General features: G+C 36.0%; 1 protein-coding gene across 1 annotated transcript in view; it reads left to right on the top strand.

The window, feature by feature from the left end:
* Window positions 1-23,865, top strand: part of MMP16 (matrix metallopeptidase 16) — a 191,714-nt gene extending 167,849 nt beyond the window's left edge. Inside the window, exons 9-11 of the mRNA XM_052788098.1 lie at window positions 3,345-3,495; window positions 7,734-7,849; window positions 12,429-23,865. Of these exons, the coding sequence (XP_052644058.1) occupies window positions 3,345-3,495; window positions 7,734-7,849; window positions 12,429-12,763 (602 nt within the window). The 3' untranslated portion in view covers window positions 12,764-23,865. The remainder of the gene's footprint in view (window positions 1-3,344; window positions 3,496-7,733; window positions 7,850-12,428) is intronic.
* Window positions 23,866-24,696: the final 831 nt, after the last annotated feature.

Here is a 24,696-nt window from a genome sequence, read left to right as displayed (position 1 = left end):
AACCCCCCAAAACAACAAAACCAACAACAAACCACCTAAAAACACCTGAAACAAACAAACAAACAAAAGTCAAAGTGAAAACTGTCAGCCAGACGGAACATTTGGATTTCTTATATACAGTCCTTCCCATTAACAATCAACACAGTTGTAGCAGACTAAATACGTCTTCCAAAGCAAATGTTAAATACGATTTCCTCTAGTTAGAATCAATAGTCTTGCCCACATATGTTAGAGCTCTCAATGCCCTACTGTCTCCATAAAATACAGTTAAATTTACCTTTTCTCTATTTACCCAGAAATAATTTTTTTCTTAGTAAGAAATTATGTGAAGAAGAATTTATTTTTTTAAGTCTTGTGTTCCCACATCTACACTTTCCTTCTACTTCAGTATATCTCAATATGCAACAAATACCTGTCTCAGTGGTGCTGTCACTTACAACGGTGTGTACTCAACCATTGTTTATTTTGGCATGACCTGATCTTGTTAATAGCTAAATTTGACTCTTTGGGTATGGCTTATAATGATCTATTCCTAACAATTGCTGTTACTTTTATTCCTTGTGAGGCACAGAGAAAGGTAATGGCATTACATACATCACAGCATATGCCTCTCAATGCTGTGCAACAGCTGTCATTTTGAATGATCTTCTGAAACAGAAATGAGCTGGCTCAGTATCATTCACTGGATGCCATCTGTTGTTCACACCATAAGTACCAACTAGTAAGGTCCAAAACACATGACTTCTCTTATCGTTGCATTTGAAACTGCCATTACCATCTGAAGCCTTCTGCGTCTGGTCATGTGAATTGGCAAAAGGATAAACCACATCGGAGGAGGGACAGTGAATGACTGAAGATGCTTACCCCTGTCATGATCAAACCCTATAAGTGAATTTTGTAAGGAATCTCAGTAAAGGTAAATGTCAGGTTAGCACAGACCTTAATCCCAGGTCAACACAGACCTCAGCTTTCTATGACTGTTCTTCATAGATCTCTGTGTCTCTCTTATTTTCAGTACTTCAAATGGCTCTGTACATACTCATTCTCTGAACCCTTTCTTCCTTCAACTGGCAGGGGGGAGAAGATGGATCTGTTGAGCAAACTGTAATGTCTGTGCTTGGAAGTGGGTGACAAGCAGCTGTAAAGAAGCTGATAAAAAATTTACTCTGGAAACCCAGCATGGGAGGGACTGAAACTATATCCCCTCTCCTGATTAAAACTGTGATAAAATGAAAACATGCTTTAAATCACTACAGTACAAACAGGGAGACTAAAAAAACCCTCCCTTTAAACAAACATTTAATACCACTGAGGGATAACTAAAATATAAAACCAACTGCAAAACAGCTCTCTGGATTTTCCCTCTTGGTGACTCTGGCATACACCTGATCCTAGATCTTTGGGGTAATATTACATTTCCTTATAAAATATTTATGCAGCGCAGTGTCTTAACCTCCTAAGTCTGTGTAACAACCTGGCTAGCCTTACAGCTAAGTACAGTGGCTAATATGAACAGCCATGATTTTATCTCTTAGGATCTCTTTCCAAATGTGTTTGAGCAAAATATATTTTCAAACTTTTCTGCTTATATTTTAAATATCAACATCATAAATAACAATGGATAGACCAAAGTGCAGTATCCAATAGGCCAATTCAATATATACATTCATGGGTCTTCTCTAGACCTTTATGTGATGTAACTCAGAAGGGTCTACATGATATCAAAGAGTATCTTCTCCTTCAGTGTTATTTTTAATAAAAATAGTAATGCTTTTTGGAAACACAGATGAAGGTAGTGCTTTGAAGAGAAAATAAACACATGGTTCCTACACAATGGAGCATATAGTCTAGCTCAGAAAGAGTGTCCCTGTGGCATAGATGACATAATGCAAAGAGAAGACAGGCCTGAAAGCAAGTTCTTCAGATAAGTACTAAAATGCAAATTATGCTCCCTCTTCCCTGTTTCTAGGGAGCATATGAGGATCTTTATTCCCTTTTTTCCGCCAGAGCTGTCTGTGTTTGAAAGAGAAGTCTCTATTGAAAAGACACAGGTGAGAAGTGTATTTTGAAGAAGAATTAGAAGAAAGCAAAAGAGTAAAAAGGAGAAGACAGTTGCAAGAATAGGACAGGAGGCACAGTATGTTGAGAAGACAGAGTCTGGAGGATAACACAATTATTGGGGAAAGTGTTAGACTAAAGGCTTAATATGACATGATGAACCAGCTGAGATAATTGTGGAAGTGTTCAGTGAGGAAGAAGAGCTTGGCTAGGAAGGTAGAGTAAACTGAAGCTGGGAAACTGGAGTTGTGGGCTGGTGAGGTATGATACCCAGTTACAAGAGAGAGCACAGGAAGCATCCTCCCCAAAAACAGGTACAGGGGGGCTATACTACAAACCACTGGTGCAACTACTGCTCCTGTAGACAAGCATATCCCTATATAGACAATATATTTAGCTAGTAACTGCAACAGTAGGGGTTCAACCACGGAGCATTGCTGTCCAGGAGGCACTAGTTATGGCTAGTTAAGGAACCAAATAGTTATGGCTATTATTCATATTTAAGCCAGTTTAGGTAACCTGAGATTTGTGTAGACATTGTGCTAACACCAGTCAGAGTTCTACGACTACCTTGTATTATCAGCATGTAGTAGGTCAATTGGGCGGTTTTGAATGATTCGTCACCCACAACCAAATGTTAAATCTTACTGCCACTGGTACTAAAGGCAACCCCCCATTAATTTCAGAAACACAAGGTTTTCACACGTGGGACTTCAGAACCTCAGTTTGCTGTCTTTAGGCCACACTAAAGAAAATATGATTAAAAAAATATTTTAAATTCTATGGTAATTTCAGAAATAATCTGTACATCCTTCATAAGTAATTTAACTTCTTGGGGAGAAGGAGAGTACAGGTAATAAAATTATATGGTCTTTGTGAGGATAGGAGTTTCCATTTTTTATTTATTTATGTTTTCTTACCTCATTTTGTCTTAAAATTCACTCTTCTTTCCTCATGAAATGTAAATCTGTTGTGTAGTATGGCTGTAAATGTATTACATTATCAACCACAGAGCCCTTTGAGATGACTTCATTTTCATTCTGGGTTTGATCTCTATATAGTTGATATCAAAATGTTCTCTGGCCTTATTGAATGAAAGGTGCTTTATAAATGCAAGGTATCTGTAAGGCATATTTAATTCTGCATTATCTGCAGTGATGGAACGTTTTTCATCTCATTGTGTTTGGCAGAACCACTATATTTCTTAGGAGTGTATTAATATTAATACTGACAGTACTGAAGACTAACACACATATATGTATGTGTATATATATGCTTTTGTACAGGTAACAAGTTCTGGGTTTTCAAGGACACTACTCTCCAGCCAGGTTATCCTCATGATTTGGTAACCCTTGGAAACGGAATTCCTTCCCATGGCATTGATTCAGCAATTTGGTGGGAAGATGTTGGGAAAACCTACTTCTTCAAAGGAGATAGGTTGGTATAGGAATTCTGCAAGGAAGTGATTCGGTGCATATCAGCTAAGCGTGCTAATCTTTTCCTCTATTTCTCAAAAGAAGAAGTCAAGCCACTTAAACAGTTAATTTCTGTGGATGAAATTAACTCCTCCTGCATAAAGGGCCATACTGTTTTCACATTTCTTATAACCTAAATTATATTTGTGTGAATATACTGAAATGAATCCAGTGGAACAGTTACATTTTAGAAGTCAACAGGCAAGTCACAGTTGTGGCAAATTTAAACTTAAATATTCAAAGTAATGTGGTTATGTACACTCTTACCTGCTCCTTTTTAATCACATTTCTAAACCCTAGCGCATAAACAGGCAAGGCATGATCCAAAGCTTTTTAAGGTCAGTGAAAATGACTTCTCTGCTACTATTTAAAAATGAGGTAAGAAAGGGAAATGACAACTAAACCAGGATGCTAGAGAACAATTCGAGCAGTTCCCTAGGAATTATTTTTAAATAAATCTTACAGTTCCCTTCAGAAGGGACACTTATTTTTATGATTAACAAAGAACAGAAAAGAACTCTAAAATCTGAGTTATTTTCCAGTCCTGAAAGAGACTTGCACTATTCACTTAGTGTCCCTCTGTCTTCATTTCCCTGTCTGTAAAAATAAGGGAAAGAATATTTGTCTGCTTTATAGAGATATCAGGAGAACTCATTAATTTGTGAAACCCATCAAGTTATCTGAATAATAGATTTTACAGGTTTTCAGGATGTTACTATATTTGTTGATTGATGTATAGCTGTGCAAATTCTGAGTGCTCAGAGACAAATTATTCTTTATTAATAATTGTAATGTTTGTATTAGTATTATTAAAAATATGTTGTCTGCTGTTGTTACTGTGTGGTACTTAGGATTCTAAGACACTAATAGTATTCATGTCTCACTTAAGAAATTAATTTAATGCACATCATAGAATATGTTTAACACACTACAACTGATCATTTTTTAACAGTACTGTAATATTGCACTACAGTTTGCCACAACCAATTTTACTGTTAAAGCTTTTTTTCTAGAAAAAAATATAAATTAATTCTCCAACACTCATGATGAGAAAAGTAGATAACTAAGTAAAATTTTTGCGGTGTTTGAAAACTAGGTATCATTTCAAGCAATCAGTTTCCACAGTGAAGAATAAAGCCACCCAAATAATTTCCTTCCCATGGTTGAATAAATTTTTTTTAAAAAGTAGGTTCATTTTCAGGTAATAATTTGCCACCTCCACACTCCTGGGAAAATATGTACAGTAGGAATCTTGTGTGACCTGTATTTCCTTTAGACTTTATTCAGCAGTGTCCTTTTATATTTCCATGCACAGGCAGTTACTTATAGTCAAGACTTTCCTAAAACACTAGTGGTAATAACAGAAGACAAAAAGAAATATCACAGAAAACATCTGTTGACAGAGAAGTTGCTACTTAGAGCTAACAAACAAGCGCAATGAAACTCAGCAGGATATAAATGCAATACAGTATGTTAGAAGATCGAACAACATGAGCCTTGCAGAGATAATTGAGCCATTACAGGATATTGATCACCAGTGGGAATAAACCCATATACCACTAAGTTTCTCAATGTGTATTGTTTATTTCACAATTTATTCTTAATGTAAAGTTAGAGTTGAATTCTCCTGCTAGTTGTAGCAGTATGTATAAGTCTACTATAGGGGAGGATCTTTTCCTAAAGAAGGTGTAACATAAATGTGGCTTCTCAGTGGCAGGAGGTAGGAATGAAAGGGAACCAAAAACTTATGCCACTGTCAAAATAATAAAGTATGTTCCTCCTTATGTAACTCAAGGACCTGCATACTTACTTTGTTTTGACAGTAAACTGTAGTTAAGGAGCTCCAGGGCAGAATCTAGACAGAGTTAAATGTCCCAGAACAGTGGTATACATACAAAAATTAGAGTAATAGAATACAAAGCATCAAGTATCAGCTATAAAATGAAAAAAAAAAAAAAAAAGAAAAAACAAACCAGTAAGAAGATTTAAAAGTCCTAACAGTAAATGGTATTGTAATACTCATATGTCTAAAGCAGCTCATGTATGGATCATTATTATTAATATTTGAAATTATCTATTTAAACACTAAAGATAATTCTTCCAAATAATTGTATGAAAGCTAAAGAGGGGACAAAAGATGACTACAGAAAACATTTTGCCCTCTCTTATTCCTCTCCTACCAGAATTGAGTAGCATCGGACAAGACGATAACAGGTTTGTTGCACTTCTTGACACATGGCCTTGTTTATGCCCCTGTCTGGTGTGACTCGGTTTTGTACATTTGGCATGCCAAGGAGAATCAGGCCTAGGCTTTTTCTTACCCTGTAGACATGCTCATTATTCCAGCACAGATTGCCGAGATAGTATCATGATCAGTCCTTCCCTCATAGCATTTCTTTTCAATGCTGAAAAAACAACAGTTTGGGGACTTTTTAGTGTGCACTGGGTGTGTCCTCAAAGACTTGTTTTTTAATGACAACATATATTTTTGAAAGTCCTATAGGAATTTTCCATCATGCAGCCTAGTGCAAAACCACAGAGGTTAGTAAAAGGAGCTCGAAAAGGTTGGAAGAGAAAAAAGGAAAATGAATGGAAGTATGCAGGAAGGAAATAGCATTTGGGAAAGAGGGATAGAGGAAAAGGTAAGATGGTTGATAAAGAAATGGAGATTAGAAAATAGAATATTAAGCTCAACAAAGAGTGAGAATAAAGAAATAGAGAGAAAGAGAAAACAGGCAAATCTGAAAAGAGAAAATGCAAACTAAGGATGAAGAAATGCAGAGTCAAAAGATGAGCAAGAACTGGTTGCAATAGTATTGATGTCAGAGCTTTGTTTACTACTTCTACATGTTGTTTCTTTCTCTGTGTAAACTCTGAAAGATGTTACATTTCAAAATAAAGAGCACTGCTTTGTTGGCTGGTTACTGATGCATATGTGACTAGCTTAAGAAATCAGGCTATAAAAATAATTTATGCATAAGAAAGAAAAAATAAATACAAATTTTTTTAATGTAACGTGCCAACTCTTAACCCACTTGAAATCTGCCACCTTTTAATTTCATTGAAAGTTTAAAGGCAGAGAAATGCCCTGCAGGGAGAAATACAGAGGAGTTTAGACCATTTTGTTTTTAAAAAAGATTAAGATATGAATTTACTAGAGTGTCTAAGTACCTTCCGAGGGACAAAATATCATCCACTTAAGGACTCTTTAATATATCAGGAATGATCATAACAAGGATTTCTAAAAGGTGAAGTCAAATGAATTCAAATTAGAAAAAGAGTCAAGTTTTTGGCAGTGACCAGATTATTGATTAAAGTGATATATTCTCAGGCCCTTGATGTCCTGAAATGGTGAGTGGCTGCCTTTTTACGTAATTTTTCACATGAATAAAACTGATTTGGAAAAAAAAAATTCTCCAAGAAAACTATGCTCTAAATTGTTATCCTCTAAATTAGTGGAGCCAACCAAAATATGAAATGACCCACCCAAATATTGTATCAGGATACATAGAGATACTAGAGGTACAGTATGTTAATTCTTAGAACCATCTTATATGAAGATATGCATAGCAATTTAGCCAACTGCATAAGGACAAAGCTATTATCAACATTATCTGTAAGTGTAAATAAAATCACAAATGTAAATACTTTTTACTTGTTCAGGTTGTATAGGATTTTCATGCTGACGCTTTTTAAATTGGAGAAGGGCTGTCTGGCAGAAAGGCACAAAAGCAGGTTGGATTTTGTATTACACTGTATTTACTGATAAAGAAATGAAAAGCTACTGTAATACATACATATAAGGAGTTAAATTAAGATTGCCGGGAGCATTTTAATCTGAATCTACTGTCATTTTCGTGATTAAAATGTTACCTAAAACATTAATGTATCTTTTTTTCTTATGTTGCATCTGTCTGTGTCACTGTGCAGAAGTCGTGGGCATCAGAATTGCTATGATTATAAGTGAGATGCATGCTGATTTAGTTGTCAAAGTGCAAAAACCTTTTATCTTCTTTCTGCTTACATGAAACAATTGTCCAGTCAGCAAGTAGTATGTTCAAAGAAAAGAAGTCAAGTATTCCCATTCGTGGCTAATGAATGTAGCAAACATTAGAAGGAAAAAAATATGTAGTTACTCATCTGCTATCTTATAAATGCTTTTTTCTTTTCTTTTTTTTTGTCCTTTAAAAAAAAATTTAGGTACTGGAGGTACAGTGAAGAAATGAGATCCATGGATCCTGGTTATCCCAAACCAATCACAATTTGGAAAGGTATCCCAGAATCTCCTCAGGGAGCCTTTGTCCACAAAGAAAATGGTATGCAAACACATTCCTGTTTTAAAGATTTACTAACACCCTTTATGTAAGATAGAGTAGTAGAGGGGTGATTGACTATTCAGGTTAAGTAGTGAAGGAATTCTTGATTTATGAACAGAGTATTTCCTGCTGTAGAACTTGCTGTTGTGAAAATGGCTCTTTGTTTGCATGTACAATTTAACACAATGGAGAAAAATCTTTCAAATTTAGCATTATAAACCTTAATTTCCATTCTTTTTTCCCTTGTGTCTTAATTCACTTATTTATTTTTGTTCTCTGCTAAATTATAGTACCTCTTAAAACAAGCTTCCTAAACATAATATATCTCTATTTGAATTGTCAAGATGTCGGCTGTTTAAACAGCTGAGAAGGTATTACTTTCATTCTGAACAACTAGAAAAGGGAAGCAAAATCTTTTTCTAAGCAGAAATATCCCTAGGAATCTATGTAAATCAAAGATGTTGTAAGCCCATGACGCAGAAATGCATATGACAGGGATGTTAGTATGAAATGCTATTACCTGTATCAAGATGCATCATTGCATACAGGTGCCTAGAATCTCATCTGGCCACACCTCCAAATGAATGAGAGCAGCCAAAATCTCCTCCATGTTATGAGAATTCAGTGCTACCCAGGGGCTGCTGGCAGGCTGCCAACAGAGCCCTCAGCTGCACAGAGTTTAGATCCCTTTGATGGGAATAAAAATATGCATTTCTTGTCATTTATCATTGTTGGAGAATTGTTGTATGGCATTTATGACATTTATTAGTAGGTTCTGAGTTTATTCTGTTTGCCTCACAGACAGCACACGTATATATTGCCCTATTATTTTAATTTCCTTCTAATAAGCAGATAAAAAGATTTCTTTACTTGAATAAACCATTTCAGTCTCTTATTTCAACCTCTTGATTAAGTAATTTGCCATGGAAATGTTTGGGGGGTTTTTTTCAGAAATATGTTTAATTGCTTCCTTGCTTTGTCTCTGTTTTATCCAGAAGCAGAAACCCTCTCTGGATTCTGGCCTTTTGGCTAGACTGGATTTTTTTGTGTTGTTTTTATTTGTTTTGTTTTGTTTTGTTTTGTTTTGTTTTGTTTTTAACTGGAAAGTAGGTCAGTCAAGATGATATTCTGCATACATCACACTCAATAACTAACTGTTTGTAAATACATATACGTGTGGAAACGGGCACAAATAGTATGTATGCACAAACATAATGGATGTAACTTCTGCTTTCTTCCCTTCATTAATTTTTAAGCATATTTTTAAAGATTTACATCCAAAAAGAATTTAACATATATATATATATAATATATATGTATGTATGTATGGGTTTGGGGTTTTTTTCTTACCTTGATTGCATTCCCCATAATAAGTTTTCTGTACTGAGCTCAGGTATATGTGTGTCTCATTACAAATGAAAATTATCTTACTGTAACATTCGGACCAGTGGGTTTGAAAATACTGCAGAGGCAGAGTACTCATTCCTCTTCGTTACATCAAAGCCACTTCTCTTTTTTAACCCAGTGGCTTTGATAGTCTGTCTGACTCTTTGAATGAGGAGGGTGGTAAAACATGACATGAGATCATGGAGGAGGGGAAGGGAAAGAAGGCGTTCTTGGGCTTCTCAGACAGCTGAAAAGGGCCCCAGGGCAGAAAGAGGGACTGAAAATGACACCATAAAATTCCCGAGAAGACCACTAAGACATTTTCCCTGAAATCAGGAAAATAGACATCTTAAGAAACAGTTGAAAACTCCACTGTTTTTTGTATGAGGAGAGAAAGAAACAAAAGCAGATACAAATAAGAAGTACCGCAGCTTAGCTGGAAAGAAGTTGATTATGTTTTGCCTGAAACTGTTTTCCTTTCTTTGGGCAGAAGCACAGTTGACAAGGAAGTTTTACTATATGGCTTCATAAAGGAACATCTGAAAGCATGTTTTTCAGTTAATCCATTTCATTTTAAAGAATACTTTTTTCTTTCCCTTGTCTTTCTATTGTGTAAACCATGGAAATGAACACCTGCAATAAGTCTGATCATAAAGGGGTTTCCTTCACTTTCCACAAAAATTTTGGGTAATCTTGCAGTAAGAGGCTTGGGAAAGATGATAAAAACAATTTCTTACTCTAGTCAGCATCCTGACTTGGTGTCCTAGAAGATTGGTAAGGTACAGGTAACATCTTTGAAACTCTCCCTGCTACTTCCCATATTGTGATTTGGTTTCTAACACCGTGGTAGAAACTCTTAGGAGGAGGTGAAGAAGAAATTTCCTTTCTGTTGCTCCATGGAATCTGAGATCACACAAAGTTCTCCAGATTGGAGAAGTCTTTCTTTCTGCCTTCAGAGCAGCATAGAAAATCTCACCTCCCAGCTAGGAATTCTGCTAAAGTGGATGGTGGGGCAATATTTAAAGAGAAAAAATAGAAAAGGTAGTCTACTTTATTAGCCCATTGAGATTTTTTTGCGTTGTGTGCTTACTACCACTCCTAATCTGAGTTTCTATTTGACATGTTAGTGACTGCTAAGCCCTTCCATGCTGTTTGGGTCAGGCATTGCCCTCACTACTCCCAGCGGCTAGCAACTGGAAAATTGTAAGGAGCAGCTCCCAAAGCAGGCTCAACAAGTCAAGCAGATTAGATGAAATCACTTTCAACAGTTGTATGAGGTCACTTGTTCTGCTATGAAAAGCAGTAAAACTACTCAGTCTCTTAGAACTACCCTTTTCTGCTGGTAACTTCCATCCTTCAGCTGTTACTGTTTTCCTGCTTCCTGCCTCAGCAAAATGGCAGAAAAGTTTAAACTACCTTCAGAGTTTTCCAGTGGAAAATATGCTCCAGTTGAAGAATTTTTACTGGATCTATAGGGGCTGGTGATTCCTTTGCCGCTTTGATTTTAACAGTTTTAATTTGATATTTCAATGTACAATAACAACAATAAATACTAACTAATGCCAGTATTCTGACTTATATGTACCCCTGGTGTATACGTGTATGTATTCTGTATATATGTAAGAATATAGATTTAGAGATGTCATATCTGTATATGGTCTCCATATATGTTTTAGAATATTGATAGAGATAATATATCAAATTATCACGCTTGAAATATTTATCCAGGGCCAGTATGTACAGTGCTTTCTTACAAACACATTGTTATATGAAATGCCAATAGGGTAACCTGTGGCTCAAAATACTGAAATTTTGCATTTGGTATTATTTTTTTGTTTAAACTACAGATTGCTTTAAGGAACTTTATATATGCTAAAATTTTAAAACTTCATCATATTTAAAGAATTAGAGTCCTTTTCTTTGTTTTGTTCCAATCAGAATAGAAAGCATTTTGTGAACAAGCCTGCTAACTACTGTTTTGATATAGCACAGTGCTTTTCTTGTCTTTTTTCTTTTTAAGCAGTATTATACCTTTCTATGGATACACTAACACATTCTCAGATAAATGAAAAAAACTGCAAGGGATAAAGGAAAGGAAAAATAGTACCTTTTCAGTGGCTAGGAAGGGCATTAAAATTACATAAATAGCTATGTAGAAGAATGTTCAAATATTCTGAATATTCTGAAAAGTGGCAGTAGATGATGAAGATTTTTTACAGTTTGAGCTACAAAATATACTATCAAGTAATTTTTTTTAGAATTGAAAGAAACTAACTGCTGTTTGAATAGGCGAATACTAGTATTATCTCCAGATGGCCCAGTTACCACTCTTTTCAGGAAGCATTGTTAAAATGACAAATAGTGCCCAATCTATCTTAGTATTCTTAGTGGCCTTTAGTACTGCAGGAAATAAGCTGAGGTCTATAAAGTGAAGATTAAGAAAAATCCAACTGTTTGCATTCAGTTCAACAGTAGAAGGAAGTTCACCCATCCTGAAGGTTTGTTTCTTGCCAGATCAATGCCATTTTTCAGCTGGGACAATAAAGTAATGTAGATTTTTCGCAAGGTGTCAAGTCTGGGTTTTTTTTTTCCATTTAAGTATGTTTAGTAATAACATTAGATTGCGTCTGAATGGTCAAATACCAGCTCTTTGCAGAAAACTTAAATCTGATTACACCTGTTTTCTCTTGGCAAAGCTGCTGTTATTTCATCCAGTTTCCTCCTTCCGAAGTACAGCAGTAGGCTATATGACATCAAAGAGGGTCGGTTGTCATTTTTGGCTAGCATAGCATTGCAATTTGTTTCAGTAGACTTCCCGTCTTGAAGAGGTGGTGATGCTTTAAAGTTCCAGCTCTGAGGATTCCAACTCTGGTTGGGTTTTCAGTGAATGAACAAATCAGCTGGACCCTGGTCTGTCAAAGATCATACTCTCTGGAATTCCTTTATTTTTTTGTAGTAATGGAAGAAATCCCAGTTTATTGAATTAAAGAAAACCACTCCGATGTTAGATTTTCTAGAGACAGTAAAGAAATGAAATTTGTAAAGAGGATTTGAAAGACCTATAACTGATGTCTATTCCTTACACCTTTTAAAATTTTTAATTACAAAATAATTTGATACCAGGAATTTCAGTCATGGTGTGTTGATGATTTGCTCCGATATGACCATGAATAATTGCAACTTTCTTCCTCAGGCTTCACATATTTCTACAAAGGAAAAGAGTACTGGAAATTCAATAACCAGATGCTCAGGGTGGAACCCGGCTATCCCAGATCCATCCTCAAGGATTTTATGGGTTGTGATGGACCAACAGATCGAGATAAAGACCGACACAGCCCTCAAGATGATGTTGACATTGTCATCAAACTGGACAACACAGCCAGCACTGTGAAAGCCATAGCCATCGTCATTCCCTGCATCCTGGCCTTGTGCCTCCTTGTCTTGGTTTACACTGTGTTCCAGTTCAAAAGGAAAGGAACACCCCGCCACATACTGTACTGCAAACGCTCTATGCAAGAGTGGGTGTGATGTAGGGTTTTGGTTTTTTTCTTTCCCTCCCAGGAGTTTGTGGTAACTTGAGATTCAACACAAGAGCTGTTATGCAGTTTCCTAGCTAGGAGCGGGCATCTGTCAGTCTGAAACAAAGCTGATCTTTAAAACCCAGGGGGTTGCCTGTCCTGCACATGAATGGCGATTTGCTCAGCTGGGAAGCTTCCATGATACACAGTATCTGCTGTTTCTTCAGTCCTTTGTCTGTCTTTGTCATTCAATTCTAGGCCTTTCCTCTGCACGCTCAATGCCCTATAAACTATCAGGATTAACTAACCAAGAGGAAAAAAAAAAAATCTCCAGTGTTTCTACATTTTTTCAGTAAGGCCTGTTCCCCTTTGAAAAATTTTTTGCTGAAAGTAAATTTTTTTAGAGAAACACAACAACACACAATGGAACTTTCAGGAAAGCGAGAAGACCCAAAACAGCTTTGTCTCCAAAGAGGATTGCTTTCTGTCTGCTACGGATAAAGTCCTATACTCCTACTTCCAGTTTTGTCAGGTGGGAGACTCGGATGACATGCAGGACTTCAGACTGTTCGGACAGCCATTTTCCAACAAACAAGGGGCCAAAATATCTGCAATATAGTAACAGCCTTAATAATACATTCATTTTGTGTTTTTTACAGCTGCTCTGGGCTATGTCCTCAATGTTTTAAACTCATTTATATATATTCAAGCAGAACCTTTTTATTGGTTTGTTTGATTTTTGGTTCGTTTTCCTGCATAATCTTTCCCAAGCTGTACCAAGCCAACTGCCCCAGGCCTTTCATAGGTCTGTCAAGAGCACTCATTCCAAAGCATGGTAAAAAGCAGTGTGTCTCTGAAGTGGATTTCAATGAACTAAAGCGACAGTCATGCTGTAGAGAAACTTGAAACTGGTATTACATTCGTAGTGTAACCCTTTGAGAACTATTGCATCCGTTTTCAGAGTCTGGTGGATGTTAATCTTGGTTGTCATTACATTATAGGATTGTGTTTGGGTAATACAGGTTTTAAAAGAAAATCAATTTTTCAAAACAGATTTCCTGTGACTGCAAGTGAGTGTTTTTAATTATTTGCATTACTGATAGAAAAGTGTTTGTAACATAAATAGAAAGCAAAATGTATTTACCAGCTACTTTCTGGTTAAAGGAACCAAACCTATTTTAATAACTTCTACCACTTACCAAGAATTTTTCTGAACTGATGACAATTTTATAGCTTAGACTCTTATCTTAAGCATCTTGAACTTCTCTTTTAAACTACGTTGCATGATAATTCAATTTGCCTCTGCAGAGGTAGAGCTACAGTTTCAAAGGAGAGCTAAAATGATGACTCTGATATTGCATGCGAATCCTCTGGTGTGTTACCCCTTTGCATGTTCACCATAGTTCTCAAAGGGTTAGTCAAATTTCCGGCCTTCAGCCGAACGTGATATCACTGACAGAGCCAAGGGACCACCAAAGCATTTTGTCATTCTGTGTAATTTGTGCTAACAGCAGTATTGTCATTTTCATGTGACCTGCAGAGCAGGTTTGTATCAATATTTTTTTCCTAGAGAAAAGTCAGCAACTGACAGACCTCTTTATTGATTTTAGGAGCTGCTTCTTGCAGTGATAGGCTTTACAGTCACTGGGCTGTGAATTTATTAAAGATGGTCAGAATGATGCACCCCAAAAGTCAGACACCTGGTTTTTTATGAAAGCCAGGATTTGAGGGGAGTAGCTTTTGCAACAATGAACAGCTTGCCTTGAACTTGATTATTGACCTGTTGACTGTCATTACCAAGTTAAACATTGTCTTCTGTGAACAGCTTCACTGTCTGAATTTCCTTAAAGTGTACTGTCCTATGTCTTTGATCTTTGACCTTTAACTTGCAAACTGGCACAAACTGAAAGGAATCTGGTGTTGCAAATGAACTAAGACGAGCTTTATTTCTTAAAAGGCCAGGTATACATTACCCCAAATTTGAAGAAAACGTTGAAGTGTTTTCATAGAAAAGAACTGACATAAACTAAAATATTTATGATAGATCTGTAGAAGGGTATTTTGCTATGTATACATGCACACTCTAAAAATGAACTACAGTAGCAGTTAATTTTTATTTAACTTGAATACAATTTTCAGTATAAAAATATCATTTCTACAAATAGCTAATTATTAATGAAAAGGTTATAGGAAAGTATTAAAATACTTGAAATGGCCAGTATTGGCTTTTACATAAAATGAGACTTTTATACTACATTCAACCACTTTCTTACTGGTTTCTTAATCCACATAACTGGATCACTTTTTAGAGAGTGTAGGTATATATACATATATATTATGGTTATTATTATTATTTTGGTAATGGATAGCTTGACTGCCTTGAATTTATATTTATATTGAGCATAGCATGAAAAATAGTATGCCTTTTTGTTCAATTACATGATTTTATATTGATTTGAGGACCTGTTTTATGAACATATGTGGCATGCTATAAAGCATTGCAAACCTATTTCTTAGAGCATAAACAGATATACATATGTACGGCTAACAAAAATGAAGATTAGAAGAAGATATAGTTTTACAACAAATATGCAATGCAGATGGCATTTTGGAGATGTTTTGTAGAGGTACTGCATACTGTAGGTTAGAAGTGCACCAGTATCAGCCCATAGCATTATTTAGTAAACCCAATTCAGTTGTTGCTGAAAATATAGATTAACTGACAGTTAAGTAACATAGGATATTTACTGCACATCAGCTCATTTGGTGAATTTGGAATTCTATGCCTGTTTGTCATATATATTAAAATGTGTGTGTTTGTATACTTATAAATGCACACAAACACACACATACACATTTTAATCCATGGAAAGATTTTTTTATTGTAAACAAACTACTATAACTTATGTTCTGCTACAGACAGAACAAAATGATTCATGTTGCTGTTCCAATTTTGTCCCTTGGATAGATGGTGGAAAATACTAACAGCACTACTTATTCTGCATTTGGTTTTCCTCTACAATAGGAGAACTTATTTTATATTATCTTTAAGTCAGAACAGCATCTTATCTGGTTTTTTATTCACTTGAAAATTTCACTTCAATTTTGAAATATCTTTCATGGCAGCTTTAACTTTTTGTGCAACTGTTTCCCTGACAGTAATGAAGTGCTGAGCATGTTGACTGTTGTTCTTTGATAAGGTAACAAAAATGTTTGTATTTATTTGGAGAATTTAACTTTAATTATGCAGGAAGGTAAGTGTGATAAGTCTAGTGCTTGGTATATGGTACATCATATATACATGAATACATGATAAGTTGATTGTTTAATCTATTTTCTTTTACTTAAAAGTGCATATATATTATATACAGAGAGAGGGAGAAAAAATAATATTATATTGGCATGTTTATGTCATGCAGAGCAAGATTGTGTCAGCATTTCTATTACTTACTCCTATTTTCAGCAGGTTATAACACAGTCATAAAGGTTTGCTTTAAGTAAAAGATGTAGGAGCAATTGTGTTCACTGTAATTCCCAAATGCATACTGGCTAGTATCAAATTATAGAAGTTCAGAATAAATTAGTGATGTTTCCTGATCTAGTTTTGAACTCAATTCAGTCAAAGTTCTAAGACAATGGGTTTTTTTGAACAGTTGTTTTTCTACCAGGGCCTATAATTATCAAAATTAAGAAAAAACAAACTGAAAATATTTTCAGTTCTGCAATCTGGGTTCCTGCTCATGTGCCGTAACATTTTTCTTAAAATTTTTAATAAACATTTCCATATTGGTATTGTCATGATCTTTACTGTGGAAAAATACAAAACTGAATATGCTTTGTGTTAATCAGTTACAGTCTATCAAGCTGACTATACAGGGTCATGTATCTTCGGAGTACTATGGTCTGTATGATGCAGGAGGCCAGAGTAGATGATGGCAGTGTTTCCTCTGGCCTTCTAATGTATAAACCTATGAAAAGGTTATTGACTGTAGACAAAAACTAATTTTTATCAAAAAATACATTTTAAAAACTATGTAACTGTATATTTACTGGATAGGCTGGGATGGAGAGACTCAAATGGCTCCAAAGGAGCCCTTTCAAGTCTCCTGAATAAATGTAATACATATTTTATATCTTCCTATGAACTTTTGTTCTTTTTCTTCTTTCAAAGTGGGGCAAAGGGAGGGGATAATTAAAGAAAAAGATTTTTTTAAGGCTAATTTTGTGAATGAAAATAACAGAAGCTAATAGATTCAAGTGCAAAGGGCAGACTTTTACACTTTTTCTTTAGAAGTGTACTTTACCTCCCCAGTTGTTTTGTCAAGAGTCCTATGCCATTAGCAGTGTGGGTTAAGAACAGAGCGTAAGGCTTAATTTTTGAATTTTCAACTTTTTGGGGGGGTCTTTCTTCACAATCTTAATGTCAATTAAATGTAGTTTTTGCTACCAAATTATATAGAATCAAATTCTAGCTTGTTGAGTAGAAAAAAGTGCGTAGAATAGAAAGTAGGTCTGCCTATAAGCAATGGAAGTATTACAATCCTATTCTAGTTTTTTTGCATTTGAACCATCACTAGGGCAAACCTTAAAAAAGACACATAGCAAACTGAACAGTGAATGTTCCAGGCACTGCATTTTTTAAAAAGTAGAAATGCAAGCTACCACACCATTAGCAGCCTAAATTGGAGATAGCACAAGATGACTGGACTGAGGGGCAAGGATATGACTGCAGGGGCTTGCTCTGTCTTGGCTCCCATATCTTCTCACAACGTGATCTAAGTTTTATCACCAATTGCAGAGGTGGAGGAAGCTGTGCACCGTGGCAGTAGGAGATGTGAAGCAGCCATTACAGAAAAATAGCTCCCTGTCGCCTTTTGTTGTTGTCAAGACTGTCTTTGGACAGCTCTATTTCCAGAAGCGTAAATAGATGACTGCAGCCTTATGAGCCACAAGGAAAATCTTTATTATCAGTGGAGGGAACAAATGTCACTGGCCACTTAAGTGTTCAGCTATGCTGTATATCAAATAATACTGTGTGGGAGCTGAGGAACAGATAACCTGTTATTGAATACAATGGTATTGCTATGACTGATACATGAGCACTGTAACATTAGGTGTACTTCCTTAGCTCACACTACACAGACTGCAGACAGAGTGGTTCACATAAGATAGGACCATTTAAACATATGTCAGTTACAAAATCAGGTGTAAATGAACCATATATTCATAAAATTAATCTCTGATTTATGCATGTAAATCAATGAATTGTCTGCCACTGGTCTCATGAAAAAATGTAACGTGTGAGTCTAATCTGCCTAATCCATTCTTGTGACTTGCCATCAGAGGCTGATAGAGAAAGACATTGTCATCAGTGCCATCGACGCTGAAAATGTCTGGTAAGCATCAAAAGCATACCATCACTTGTTGCAGACTGTCTCCATTTGATGCTCGATCTAAGGTAGCCTCTAATGTTAGGCAGCATAGATTCTGTATGATGTGGCATTATTTGATGTATGTATTTAACTAGGAAAGCCCAATGATAATCAGAGGACAGTATTTTGAATGATCATCAGTATGTGACCACAGCAAACACCTGTTCCCAAAATCAAAATGTATTTCAAAGAAGCACGTAGACAGCTTTAAACACATGCATCATAAACAGGTCTTGTTTCCCAGTATGCATAAGCTTTAGCATATCATCTACAAATTATAGTCAGTTTATTAAAATTTGCAGTTGCAGCTGCCCATTATGTCTTTGAGATATGACATTCTGTGAGAGGTGTACATAAAGTATGTTTGCCCTGTGGAGATAACCTTAAGTACTGCTTTGGTCTGCCCACAGTATAGGTGAAATGAATTTTAGACGCAGAGAAGACGTAAATGAAGAAATGCTAAAGACAATTTTCTGGACTTGGATCTGCATGCAGCATAGGGCTACTTGCTGTCACTGTAAAACTACATAAAAAATAATCATTACACATGCCTACCACTTAGGATGGCACAAAGCTTTCCAGTCACACAGCTTAGTTTCTTCTGCTTCTGTAGAATGATATTGTCCACAAATGATAGTTATAATAGCCACCACATAAACCAAAGCTTTCTGTTTAGTTAATAATAATTTCTAACCTATGAAATTGCATCACATCCTTTTTAGAACTACAACCTTAATCTCCTTGGCAACCTATCATCATATCTTAATTCATAGCCTTTCACGCCCTTTTTTTTTTTGCTGTTGCAGTAAAATATATACTGAACATTCTCACCATCTGGCACTAACACGTGGAATAATCATTTTCATTCGGTGCCATGCATGTGTCCTGGATCATCCATTTGCCCATCCATCATTCTGGGAAGTGGCTTTCTGGGAAGTGGGATTAGCAACAGAAGGCTGGGGTAAAATAACTTCCTAAAGTACCTGGTTAGCCCTTAACAATATGACAATGGGGTTTGAAGGGTTTTAGTGAAGTATTATATTACTTACCCACCAGCAACAGAACAGTGTAACTATGTCTATCAGTGCATGCCCAGATGGGTTCACCACTTGCAAAGAGCAGCGTGTTAAGTCAAAAACCAATGTTTCTAATCTGTATTTCCATCCTGATGTGTTGGCATAGTTTAATACCCAGTCTACACACATATTCATAGCTTACATAAAATCATCTGCCTTGTGGAAGGTGAGAGTGCTTAAGGTCAGCAGGCAATCAGTGCTAACTCATTTATAAGGTGTGAACAAGTTTTGTTTCCCTTACTATCATTTTACAACTTCAAAGAAAAGAAAGTAGGTTTTTCCATAATGTAAAATGGTTTATAATATCTTTGTCAGTGTTCACAATTCCATGATATTATATATATCTCAGAAAGTACTATTGTACAACTGATATATCCCACTTGAAATGCACAGCCCCATATTTAGGCATACAATGAATCTAAACAGAGATGCACATACTGTGTATGCTATGCTTGGCTAGTGCCACAAAATTGCCAGTGCTCACATACTGATCATCTTCATATTTTATGGGACCACCATGTTGAAGTCAGCCCTGAGCAGTTTGTCTGCTTGGATATGAGTTATATAAGTTATGAAATGGTACATATGATGCCATGTATTCAGAAGACATCATCAGCAACCTACAGAAGTTTTAAATGATCATGACAGCTACGATTTATACCTGCAAGGCATAGCTGTGGCTTGTATTTACATGGTTGTGTTTTGCCTCATAATAAAGTGCTATGAACTCTGGCCGTGCATCACGAGGTAGTTGAAAACTATTAAAAAAATATTTCAGGATAGCCATTGTCAATATACAGCTCACAGAAATACCTGTGATTGTTATACCCAAGAAAACTTAATCTTGAATAGGAATCCAGAATTGAAGGAATGTGTGATGATGCAAATAACCTATTCCCAGCTCTTACTCTATGTAATACATTTGGTAAAACATTGTCAACTAAATATATGCCTAGCATCCATCTTTACTGTGTTTCCAAAAACGTGCAGACATCTCTTGTCAATTCATGCACAGTACTGTCTTATTGTGTCTGGTTGAAAACCGTTTTATAGGATAGATCAAGGATTATGACTCCCTCTTTTCATCATCCAAGATACACAGGTCATCATCTGCTATCAATATGCATTCCTTTGAAGGTGGTAGTCCTTGGATCACAATGATGACAAATACAGATTTAAAGGAACAGGCTATTGACATCTTTCTCAGAGGAAACTTAAATTAGTCACGAACTTTCTTTCCGCAGCTTCTAGGATCCACCAGAAAGCCAGCTAGGTCTTTTGGCTAAAGGCTGCAGACAGACATAGAAAAAGCAGCATAAGCACATTTCCATTTTTCATTTCCAGAAGAATATAAAAAAAGGAATGAGAACATTTTGGTTTGTAATTGCAAGTGCAAAAAAAGTTTGTCAGAAGTGGAAGGAGACAAGGACCACTGACACCACTAAAATTGCATGTAACTTCTATGTAATCAACAATAAAGAGAAGAGATATTATCAGGAAGTTGGTGATAGCTTTGTAAATATCAATGGTCTCCAACAACAAGGATACCTGTTAGGCTGTAGAAAGTCCAACTAATTCTATATTTGGTGTCATAACCCACCGGAGAGCTGTCAGTCAAAAGGCTCCTCAGGATATGTACTCTAAACCTAACTACAAATACAGAGAGCAAGCACATTATTTATCTGCTGCAATCAAAAATCTTTTGAGAGAGATTTAGTCAAACTAACATCAGCCTGAATCGATGTACAAAAACTTGTCATAGTGTAATGTTCTTACGTTTGTTTTCAGAAATTAGATACAAAAAGTTACCTAGCATTTGAAGAATTCCACTGGATGAAATACTGAGTGACAAAGAAGCCTTTACCTCTATTAGTCTATATTACAGCCATGTATCTTGATCTCCATGATATCTCAGTCTTGAAGTGTTCAATATAATAGCAATACTTTTATGACCTTTGGATGGATCATCTATTGCTATTTCTTTATGTAAATTGATAAGTACGATCAAACTTCTGATTCCCCTCCACCCCCCTTTTTCACTGTGCCCTGACATGTTTCCTGACTAATTAAGGCAATATTTAATTTTATAGGCTCTTGATAGACAAGTGAGAAATGATCCGTTCATTATACAGAGAAAAGAAGAAACTACAATTTTGTTGTCTATTTCATTTAATCACACACAACTTTCTACGATCTGTCACTAGGAAATGCAGCTTTTTGTGTCTATGATGAAGAGGTAGTACCTTCTCAAAAACTCCTGTGAACATTTGAGGAACTTGATGTATATCTTTCACTAAATCTTGTTCATTGTCCAGTCCCCCAACACTAAGCTCCAAGTTAACTCACTTCAGATTATTGAAGTCTCTGCCATCCATTGATACTGTCATCCTTCAAGTCTTTTATGAAAATGTTGTGGTACAGCCAGCACTAATCATCACGGACTCCTTATTTGCATCTTGTGGCTACTTGCCTGGTCACATGTACAACGGTGTAACAGCAGAGACCTATTATTTTTGATGCCAGCCATTGCATACCATTTGCATGCATGGTTTATACCGTGAGAGGTGAGCAGTCTAGAAAGCTGTATTTCAAAAATGTTTTTATTATTTCCAGTGGTTCCTGTTCTCACCTTTAACCTTTTCTCTTTCTTCTTTGCATTCTGATGCCTATAATATGTCATGGATATTCAGACAATATTTATATGGCTGGACTCCTTCCTCTACCACAAGGCAGTTCATACACATACATCAACTACCATTACATTACTGCTGTAGCATAATATGCTAGCACTGTTGCATGGCAGAATGCTTTGCTATTATGCACTGTTTTCTGATTGATCCTAATTTCTGAGTATCATAAATAACATATTTATGAAGAGGTCTTTCTGATGTCTGCTACTGTAGTCTGGGAATCAGATTCATTGCATGGTTCAGTCACAGCTTGCAGAGAAAGATGCAGGTGTTTGACTTCTGTAGGTTTATTGTATGTGATAAGTGTTCCTATATGATCAGAAGCTGTTTGAGGGAGGTGGTGTCTGCTCCTTGCCAGTCCTGTGGTTAGTATTGTTAGCAGTTAAAGCATGTACAGCTGGTTTTGTCAGTGTGTAGTCAATCAGAGTTTGGTATGGATATGTACAAGAAGGATACATTGTTTTCCATGGTTCATACACATTCTTGTTTCTCTTACTTTCTGAATAACATGCACCTTGCTTTCTCTCCAAGTGCTGTAATCTTGTATCATCTACCAGAACCTGACTTCTTCCTTAGTTCTGCTTGTTGGGTGTTATTTTAGCAGCTGATTCCATTTTCCATCTTGTTGCCATTCCTTCCTCCTTGTAATTCCAGCAGAAATTGTTCTGGTTCCAATATGTTAGCTAGAAGCTACTACAATTGTGACTCTTCCCACACTGTGATTTGCTTGTTTATCCTCCACCTCTGAGAAAGAGGAAGTCAACTTTTCATGCAGAGACAAGGATTTTGGTGCCATTGTTGGGATATCTCTGAAAGTAGTTTTATGCATACCATGACCATAAAACTCACATGTTGTTAAACACCAACTCTTTTCAAGCTCTACTTCTTAAACCACCCAACAATTGTTCATTTAATTTACAAAGCCTAAATAAGTCAGAATATGCATGTGATGATTTCTCTCTGTGATGCAAATTTCTCATTTTTATTTCCTTTTCTCCGCATAGCCCCATATGCATTTCATGCCCATGTTTGGATCATTAGGATGTGTGTTAGTAACAAAATAACTGAAGCATTTATTTGCTTTCTGCAACTAAATGTCATTTTATTATTGTTATTGTTATTTTATTTTATTTTATTTTATTGGCTCACACAGCATTCTATACAGTAACCTTTTTATAACTGACATATGTTATTCTTTCAGGTAGCTTCTACTGACAAACACAAAGCTTGTTTGTGTGCAAATGCGAGGCTGGCTAAATGGTGCTAAAGTGTATTATGACTGTCAGATATAATCAGGCAAAATTTTGTGGTGCTTAGACTGATTTTTTCATTGATTTTATTGATCAATGCATTGAACAGTGTTTTATTATACACAAGTGTCTTTTATTAGTAAATCAAGACCTCATAGTGCATTGTTAAACAAAATGGGTTAATTAATCTCTGTAACAGCTCACCAAGCTATTATCTCTTTAACTCCTTATAATGTTGTGTCATTAAAGGTCAAGGGGTCATGATAATAATCTCATTGCTGTAGACCATTAACATGACTGAACATTTTCAACAAAGTACTTATGTTTACAATGCTATAACCCTTTGACTGCTGCGGCAACCTTTAACCACAGAAAGTCACATGCTAGAATCATAACTATGGTTCTTGCCATGGCAATCAAAGAGTTAAGGGCTGTGCAGTGATTTGTTTTATATTTATTAATTTATATTTATTTTTTGTTTTCATTTGAGAAGGGGGGAGTTGGGGTGGGGCAGTTCTTGTCTGCTGTAAGTGTCTTAACCAAGGGAAGGGTTAAAATGGCTTTTTATACTATTGCATCTTATGTACTTACCATTGTTTCATTGTGTTGTAATTAAAAAAAAACCCTGTCAATAAATAAGAGAACAGAAAAAAAGTTTCATAAAGGCATTGTGGTTTCATTGGTATATATTACTGTAAGATTTATAGCTGCTGCTCTTTAGATACTATATAACATTACAGCCAACTTTAGCCTCGGAAGAGGAATGCCTAACAGATAATGACAATTTATAGAGATATGGATATACCTGGGTATGAGCAGGGTGAAAGAAACATTAGTTAATTCTCCTAGTCAAAATAGAGGAGGAAAAACTAATTTGTATGGAAAAGAGGTGGAGCATGTGACAGTGGACCTACTTCTTTAATGTCTGAAGGGCCACTCATTAGAGATTGCTGTCACACCCACTACAAAAATGACAAACAGGTGGCTCAACTTCCTCCTTTGTTGTGCGTAAGAAAAACCATGAGAAGTATAATCTACAGAAAAGGTGAGTCTAATGATTCAGATTAGAAAATAGCTGAATAATAAAAACAAAAAAATATATAGTTTTCTTGAAATCGAATCACAATAGAAGACCACAAGACTAAGATGCAAAGGAGAGTTTTGTAAAACTTTGGCCATCCAGCTCAACTTTGCAAAGATCTATGTTCCTCCCATGTCAACAAACATGTAATTCTTCTTAGGCTATAGCGGATTAAAGGTTTCCTACACCCATGCATATGTGTGGGTGTAGGAAACCAGGAACAAGCTCAATCTGTTTGGAGACAAAGTGAAAGTTATTATTGTTTCAGAGTCCTAGCAAGAAAGAAGGCAGTGCTTGTAAGATGATCCAAGAGCTGAGGACAAACTCATCACATATCTAAGCTATCCAAAACCTTGCTCTTTTCCATTCTAAATCAGAGGTGCATGTGTTTTACACTTGCTAAAACCCACAAGT

The sequence above is a fragment of the Harpia harpyja genome, chromosome 5 (assembly GCF_026419915.1).
Source record: "Harpia harpyja isolate bHarHar1 chromosome 5, bHarHar1 primary haplotype, whole genome shotgun sequence".
In the NCBI taxonomy this organism is placed as follows: Eukaryota; Metazoa; Chordata; class Aves; order Accipitriformes; family Accipitridae; genus Harpia; species Harpia harpyja.
Note: the sequence above shows the minus strand (reverse complement) of the source record. Positions and strands in the feature narration are given on the sequence as shown.